The sequence below is a fragment of the Triticum aestivum genome, chromosome 3B (genome assembly GCF_018294505.1).
Source record: "Triticum aestivum cultivar Chinese Spring chromosome 3B, IWGSC CS RefSeq v2.1, whole genome shotgun sequence".
NCBI lineage: Eukaryota > Viridiplantae > Streptophyta > Magnoliopsida > Poales > Poaceae > Triticum > Triticum aestivum.
This window is the reverse complement of record NC_057801.1, coordinates 812,767,435-812,775,465: the sequence shown is the minus strand read 5'-3', so window position 1 is coordinate 812,775,465 and position 8,031 is coordinate 812,767,435. Positions and strand designations below refer to the sequence as shown.

At 44.8% G+C, this 8,031-nt stretch overlaps 1 protein-coding gene across 1 annotated transcript; it reads right to left on the bottom strand.

The window, feature by feature from the left end:
- Nucleotides 1-5,257: 5,257 nt before the first annotated feature.
- LOC123067978 (photosystem I chlorophyll a/b-binding protein 5, chloroplastic-like) lies at nucleotides 5,258-6,620 on the bottom strand. Its single transcript, XM_044490526.1, has 3 exons — nucleotides 6,423-6,620; nucleotides 6,201-6,365; nucleotides 5,258-5,700 (listed from the first exon to the last, which is right to left on the bottom strand). Exons 1-3 carry the CDS (start codon nucleotides 6,618-6,620, stop codon nucleotides 5,584-5,586), a joined length of 480 nt encoding a protein of 159 aa, XP_044346461.1. The 3' UTR covers nucleotides 5,258-5,583.
- Nucleotides 6,621-8,031: the final 1,411 nt, after the last annotated feature.

Genomic DNA, 8,031 nt, shown 5'->3' with positions numbered 1-8,031 from the left:
CCCCCCTTGCTGAATCAAGAAGGAGGAGACGTCACGCTGACCGTACATGCGTTGAACGCGGAGGTGCCGTCTGTTCGGCGCTAGGATCTCCGGTGATTTGGATCACGACGAGTACGACTCCCTCAACCCCGTTCTCTTGAACGCTTCCGCTCGATCTACAAGGGTATGTAGATGCACTCCTCTCTCTCGTTTCTAGATGAACTCATAGATTGATCTTGGTGAAACCGTAGGAAATTTTTTGTTTTCTGCAATGTTCCCCAACAGTGGAGGACGGAGGAGGCTGTGGTTTCGCGGCTGGTGGAGAGGGCGTTTTGATGCCCACGGAGTATGAATGGGGAAACGGAGGGAGGCGGGGAACTAAGGGGGAACAATGTTTCGGTTTGGGACACACTTATTTGAAATTTGGGGAAAGTTACAAACTTTGCCCCCATCTAAAATTTCGGACATATCGCGGGTTGGGGGGTAGGATAGTTCTCAGGTGTCCCAAATGTGGGCGGGATAGATTTCGGCCGAGCGCATGGGTGTTTAGGCGCCCACGGCGTATGAATGCTTCTCGGAGGCGGTTGAGACTGGCGTCTTGGTGAAGTTACAAACCTACCCCAGTTTAGACCTTTGGACATCGGGCCGATAGGCTACATAGGCCAGAGTCAGGACAGTAATTTCCTACCACCAAACATTAGTCTCGCGCGGTTTCGGGTGACCAGAGGCCTATTTGGCGCTTCGTTCAATATTTGGGAGCAGAAGCATTAACGTTTTCGGTTCTCTTGAATTGAACTTTCAGGATTTGTCAAACTTCACAAATCTTTACTCTTAAAAATCCTAAAGCTACGATTATTTTGGAATGGAGGGGGTACATTTGAATATACATTGTACACGAGTATATATTAAAAATTATGCGACTTACCTCAGTTCATGCGTGGTTCCAGATATAATCTCCTTGGTTGCAGAAAAGAAGTTAGACATGCGTATGAATATATATAGCATGTTCAAATGCACAACAAAGATTGATGCCCCCTTTTACACCTGATTTACAAATGCCATTATCTCGGGTTCAAATAGATGAATGCACTTGCTATGAATTCGAATCTTCGAAACTCCCTTTATGTTGAATTCGACATGTATTCTATTTCATAGCTAGCAATTTGGAATGTATCAATGCAGGTGACAAATGTATAAAGTGCTTCACACTAACAATATGGAGTGCACTAATTAATGTTTATATATGAATTGCAAAAGCATCCATTGCCTGTATTTCAAACTGCTCTCACTCTATGGACCGATAATATGAAATAAACACATGCACATGCTAGAATTCAATAGAGCATGGGTGTCTGATAGACCGATTTTCGTCCATACACAATTTGCAAAATTCATGATCTCATCGAAAAATAATAATGCCATTTATATTTTAATTTAATGCGTACAACCGCCTTTTACACGTAGATGCACTATGCCTCGGCCCGTTCTCACAAACACGCTATATATCTCTCTATCTAACGCATAAGTTCACACACTTTATATGCATCAGCATTTTTCTTTCACACATGCTCACAATCTCTCTCGGGGTGTCGGGGTGTCTCACGCACATGCTCTCTCTGTATCTCTCTCTCTCTCTTTCTGACTACTATGTACCATTCTTTTCACTAATCTCAGTTGGAAAACACTATTTCTCTCACATGCATATATACACACGCATGGTCTCTACTAGCCCTTTATACACACATATATGTGCCTACGTGTCTCCCGCACCCACATTATCTTTAGGACTCTCTCGCACACATTGCCCCCCAGACACACCTCTCTCTTAGTAGTTGGCAGATATGATTCCATCATATCATTCAGTAGGATATCCCTGACTGTTAGGTGATACGTCTCCAACGTATCTATAATTTTTGATTGTTCCATGCTATTATATTACCTATTTTGGATGTTTAATGGGCTTTACTAAGAACTTTTATATTATTTTTGGGACTAACCTATTAACCGGAGGCCCAGTCCAAATTGCTGTTCTTTTGCCTATTTTAGTGTTTCGCAGAAAAGGAATATCAAACGGAGTCCAAACGGAATGAAACCTTCAGGAGAGTTATTTTTGGAACAAACGCAATCCAGGAGACTTGGAGTGGATGTCAAGAAAGAAACGAGGCGGCCACAAGGCAGGAGGGTGCGCCCTAGGGGGGTAGACGCGCCCCCACCCTCGTGGGCCCCTCGTGGCTCCCTGACCGACTTCCTTCGCCTATATATATTCATATACCCTGAAAACATCCAAGAGCACCACAAAAACCTATTTCCACCGCCGCAACCTTATGTACCCGTGAGATCCCATCATGGGCCCTTTTCCAGTGCTCCGCTGGAGGGGGAATCGATCATTGAGGGCTTCTACATCAACGCCATAGCCTCTCCGATGAAGTGTGAGTAGTTTACCATAGACCTTCGGGTCCATAGTTATTAGCTGGATGGCTTATTCTTTATCTTTGATTCTCAATACAAAGTTCTCCTCGATCTTCTTGGAGATCTATTCGATGTAATTCTTTTTGCGGTGTGTTTGTCGAGATCCGATGAATTGTGGGTTTATGATCAAGATTATCTATGAACAATATTTGAATCTCCTCTGAATTCTTTTATGTATGATTTGTTATCTTTGCAAGTCTCTTCGAATTATTTGTTTGGCTTGGCCTACTAGATTGATATTTCTTGCAATGGGAGAAGTGCTTAGCTTTGGGTTCAATCTTGCGGTGTCCTTTCCCAGTGACAGCAGGGGCAGTAAGGCACGCATTGTAGTGTTGCCATCAAGGATAAAAAGATGGGGTTTATATCATATTGCTTGAGTTTATCCCTCTACATCATGTCATATTGCCTAATGCGTTACTCTGTTCTTATGAATTTAATACTCTAGATGCATGCTGGATAGCGGTTGATGTGTGGAGTAATAGTAGTAGATGCAGAATCGTTTCGATCTACTTGTCGCGGACGTGATGCCTATATACATGATCATGCCTAGATATTCTCATAACTATGCACTTTTCTATCAATTGCTCGACAATAATTTGTTCACCCACCGTAATACTTATGCTATCTTGAGAGAAGCCACTAGTGAAACCTATGCCCCCCGGGTCTATTTTCCATCATATAAGTTTACGGTCTACTTTATTTTGCAATCTTTACTTTCCAATCTATATCATAAAAATACCAAAAATATTTATTATCTCTATCATATCTCACTTTTGCAAGTAGGTGTGAAGGGATTGACAACCCCTTTATCGCGTTGGTGGCAAGGTTCTTATTTGTTTGTGTAGGTACGAGGGACTTGTGTGTAGCCTCCTACTGCATTGATACCTTGGTTCTCAAAAACCGAGGGAAATACTTACGCTACTTTGCTGCATCACCCTTTCCTCTTCAAGGGAAAAACCAACGCATGCTCAAGAGGTAGCAAGAAGGATTTCTGGCGCCATTGCCAGGGAGTCTACGCTCAAGTCAAGACATACCAAGTACCCATTACAAACCCTTATCCCTCGCATTACATTATTTGCCATTTGCCTCTCGTTTTCCTCTCCCCCACTTCACCCTTGCTGTTTTATTCGCCCTCTCTTTCCCGTTCGCCTCTTTTTCGCTTGCTTCTTGTGTCGACGCTCGTCATCATGGCTAGTCCTTCTATCATTGTTAGTACTCCCGATCATGAAGTTCTTAATTTTAAACAAAGGGAGGGAGAAAATTTAAAAGATGCTTGGCATAGAATTTGCAATGCTCAAAATAGATCTACTAGGAAGCAATCTACTTCCATTCTTCTTCGCAATTTTTATGTAGGCATTACCCCTTGGAATAGATATATTCTTGATACCATTACCGGAGGAAATTTCTTGGGTAGCCATACTTTTGATTCTTATAATGCTATGATAGATTTGTCTGGTCCACCACCTCTTTTGGTTAATGGAATTGTTTTAACTTTGGAACATGTGATGCAAAGGCTTGAAATTATTAAAAATAAAGTTGACACTGTAGAGTTAATTGAAAATTTGGATAAAAAGATCCACAACCAAATTTCTCAATATGGATCTAAGGTTGGAGTTACTCTGATTTTTTTTAAAGAAAAGGAACCTATAGTTAACGAAAGAATAGATCAAGATTTCACAAGAATCGATAAACTTGAGGATATTATCACCAACTTAGGGTCTGCCTTTTCTTCCATGAAAAAAATACTCCAAATCCTCCCACTACCAAAATTGCTAAATTAATGTATGTTCCTAAAAATAAGGGTAAATCTTCTAGTAAGAAAAATGCGGATCCCAAATCAATAAGTGTTCATCCCAATTTTTTCGCTCTCACTAAGAAACCTTTTGCTACAAACGAATTTTTTGATATCTTGTCTAGGAATTTAATAATTGAACATACAAAGGATGAGCCAATACGCCCAACTAGCGCGAGTGGCCATGTCTCCTTTTATTCTGAGCGCGTTACTATAGCAAGGAGGGAAGGGATAAGGTCCCGAGCGCCGCCTTCTCCCGCAGCACCTCAGCCGCCTCCTCTCCCTCTCCACCCAGCCGCCCCCTCCACGGCCTCCACCTTCTCCCTCTCGCCCAGAACAGAGCGACCGGCGCCCCCCTCTTCTCCCCACCCGACACTGGTGCCGGCCGCCCGAGCACCTCCCCGTCCGCCCGCGCCTTGAGCCGCCGCCGGTGCTCCTCCTATCGTCCTCCCCGCTCACCTCCGGTGTAGCTCGTCATAGTGGAGAGCTATTATTTGGCGGCGGCAAGGAGAAGGGCGCCGAGGAGGTGACGCCGCCCGGCGTCGTGCCTCCCTGCATCGTCGCCTCCGACCTCACCATGTAGGTAACCTCACCCATCTCCCCTCCATGCCTCCTTCCACTCCATCCTCGGCCATCCCCTTCCTCTCACCTCATGCCCATTTTGGTGGCCTGTAGCTCCTGTGACGAGTAATGGGGATGGAAAATTATCAACAATGGGGTGTGCATTCGCTGCTGTTATGGTGTTTTCTTTGACGCTGCCGCTCCTGGAGCACCAGCTCGACTTTTTCTCATACTGTTGTTCCCCGAGCACCAGCACAAGGCGAAATTTTTGCAGACCGTCTTGTTCAACACCCACAGGTTTGTAACCTGTTTGATGAAATGCTGTACCAACAGTGTTCTTGGATTTTTCATTGCTGCTTAGAAGGGATACGTTTGGAGTTCTGAAGTTAATTGTTCGTGATGCTTGTGTTTTGTGAAATCTAATCGCTTGTTCTTTGTGATGTTTTTTAGGTGAGCGCTCAGGCCTGGGTTTGTATTGTTATCGGCTTGAGTATATGGGACTCGAACTGTGATGGATATCATGTGACGAAAGAAGGTTTAGTATGCAATTATGGTGTACACCAGAGAAACATGTGTGTTTTTTCCTATGAAGACATCTACTTCTTCAGATAATTGATGTTAGATATGCACTTGCAATGCAAATAATCTCTCTCTAATCAGTAACTGTGTTATCCCAAATGATCCCTCTATTTATTTTGCATGTTTTAGGTTTCTATACTAACCATCATAAAATAAGGTGAGAGTACTTTAGGGTTGAGTAAATGTTTCAGTTGGATGTAGAATTACCCCATCAAGAGAAGCTGGACAAAGAAGAGTGCTGTGGTGTTGGCAAAGTCAAATTTCACGGCGCCTGCTTCAAACCACACTGGTAGGTTGCTGATCCCTGATACACGGATCAGCTACACAGAAACACGCCAATTAGACCGTGCCACATGTATGATAGGAGCTCATCGGAGCATCGAAGCCATCAATTTCATGTTTGGTTTCTGTAAGTGTGGATGCTTCAATGTGGTAAGAATGCTATCATGCTACAATCATGGGGATTTTTTTCCCTAGGTTTGCTCTTAAGAGCTGATGTGTTGCATATGATATTTTTTTTAGAATGTGTTGCATATGATTTTGCTGTCATTGAGATTGTTATTTTCATTTGGATCAATAATTCCCTATCTGATAGCTTGGTTTCTCTTCTTTTTTAAACGAGAGGGGATCACACTACCATTTCCATTATCAAAATTCAGAAGTCATGCTTGTTTTCCAGTGTTTTCAATTGTTTATACAAATTTAGGCACCTCTACAGCCATTTTTGGGAAATCAAGCGTCCGCACTATGGTTTCTATAAAACGGAGAGGATATTCATTTTACAGGCGCTGGCAAGGAGGTCAAGAAGGGAGCCACTTACATCGGTTCCAAGGATGCCAGCGACCCCTGCCATGGCAAACCGGCAGTGGACGAGCTCGGCCTGGACGTACCACTTCAAGTCCTCAGGCTGCTCCCCGAGCCCCAAGCGATCAAACCCGTAATCGCCAGGCAGCGTGCATCCAGAAGCGCTAAGCAATCCATCAGCCTAACAACGAACCATAGCCGTCTGTAGATAACACCGGCAGAGGTTGCCACAGTTGACTGACGTGCCGTTGAGGTACGCCGGTAGGTCCAGCCCAGACAGCCATGTCGCGCGCTCCGCGATGGCTCGGACGGTGAACTGGGCTCGTGACGACTGAACATTGTGTCCAGGCATGGTGGTCGTGCTCCTGCTGAAAGGTGTGGATGGCCTGGAGGAGAGGGTGCAGACTCTTCCATGGGTGTTAGCTGCTAACGCCATAGCCGCCGCCGTTGGATTTGGCTGGTTGATCCCTTGCTCGCCTGACCGCAGCTAGCGAGCGTCCTTCTTGGCTGCAGCTGTTTTGGTTGGGGCGTGTGGGTGGTGCATCGGACGGATCAAAAAGCCGTGGATATGGAACTAGAGGCGTTCGTACTTCGTAGCTCCAGTGGCTGTCAGAGTCTGCAGCTTGTGTTCTTTTTTGCTTTCCTGAGGGGATGCAGCTTGTGTGCTGGCCGGAGTGTATTGAACAGTTATAATGCAGCTACCGAACTAGGTATACCTATTTGTGCTTATGTGATCTGCGGAAATTTACATTCAAACTATGAATCGGCCAGCCTACCTACAACATTCAGATGTTGTATCTGCTCGTTTCGAGGTAATGTTTTTAACTTTGTCCTACAGGCTTCTATAGTTCTGCATGTGCATTATTTATTCGATGTTTCTATCTTTTTCTCTTTGGGTTTCTACATAATAGAGATGTCTATGGAGCTTGGGAACAGTGTCTTATGTTGGAGTGGATTGATACTGCAATAAAACGGCCTATACAGCCTATTAAGTATGCAGTTGTCTTGCTGGGAGGTGAACATATCTAACTTTTGGATGCCAAGTTTTACCTTTACCCATGCTTGGGCTTAGATATGTCGTACCCATGCTTTGTTGTCTATGTACCAGAGCTTCAATTGCTTTTACAAGATTTTCTGTAGGCTTTGCGTTTTTTTGGACAGTAATGAAATCTTAATTTCTGTTATAGGGATATGTATCCCTGACGGCCTCCGCCTTCTCCCTCTCGCCCAAAGCAGGGCGGCTAGCGCGCCCCCCCTCTTCTCCCCACCCGATGCTGGTGCCGGCCACCCGAGCACCTCCCCGTCCGTCCATGCCTCGAGCCGCCGCCGGTGCTCCTCCTGTCGCCCAGAGCAGGGCGGCCGGCGCACCCCCCCTCTTCTCCCCACCCGACGCTGGTGCCGGCTGGTTGCTCCTTCATCGTCGTGTTCGCGTTGACCTCTGTGGGTTGCTGCTTCTCCAACATCGTCAGCAAGAAGTGGTACATCGACATGAACAATATGTGAGAAAATCCTTCTCCGTTCTCATCAGATCTCGTCTTAGTGGGTGGGTTGGGTGTGGTGCTGATCCGTGCTCTTGTGTTCTATGGGGGAGTGCAGGGCTGGAGAGTTCAAGGAGCCGGACTGCTCTTTGTTGAATAAATTGAGAAATTCTTGATTCTTTTTATGTTATTTCTTTACATGAAGGATCCAGATTAAAATCTAATGTGTTATTTTTGATGGCTTAGTTTAAAAAAATGCATTTTAGATCACCTACTTCTCAGTTCATGCATTTTGGATCCAAAGCCTCCGTTAGATTTTTGGATGTGCTCTCTTAGGTAGGTTTTCTTTTCTCTTTCTTTCCTTCCTCT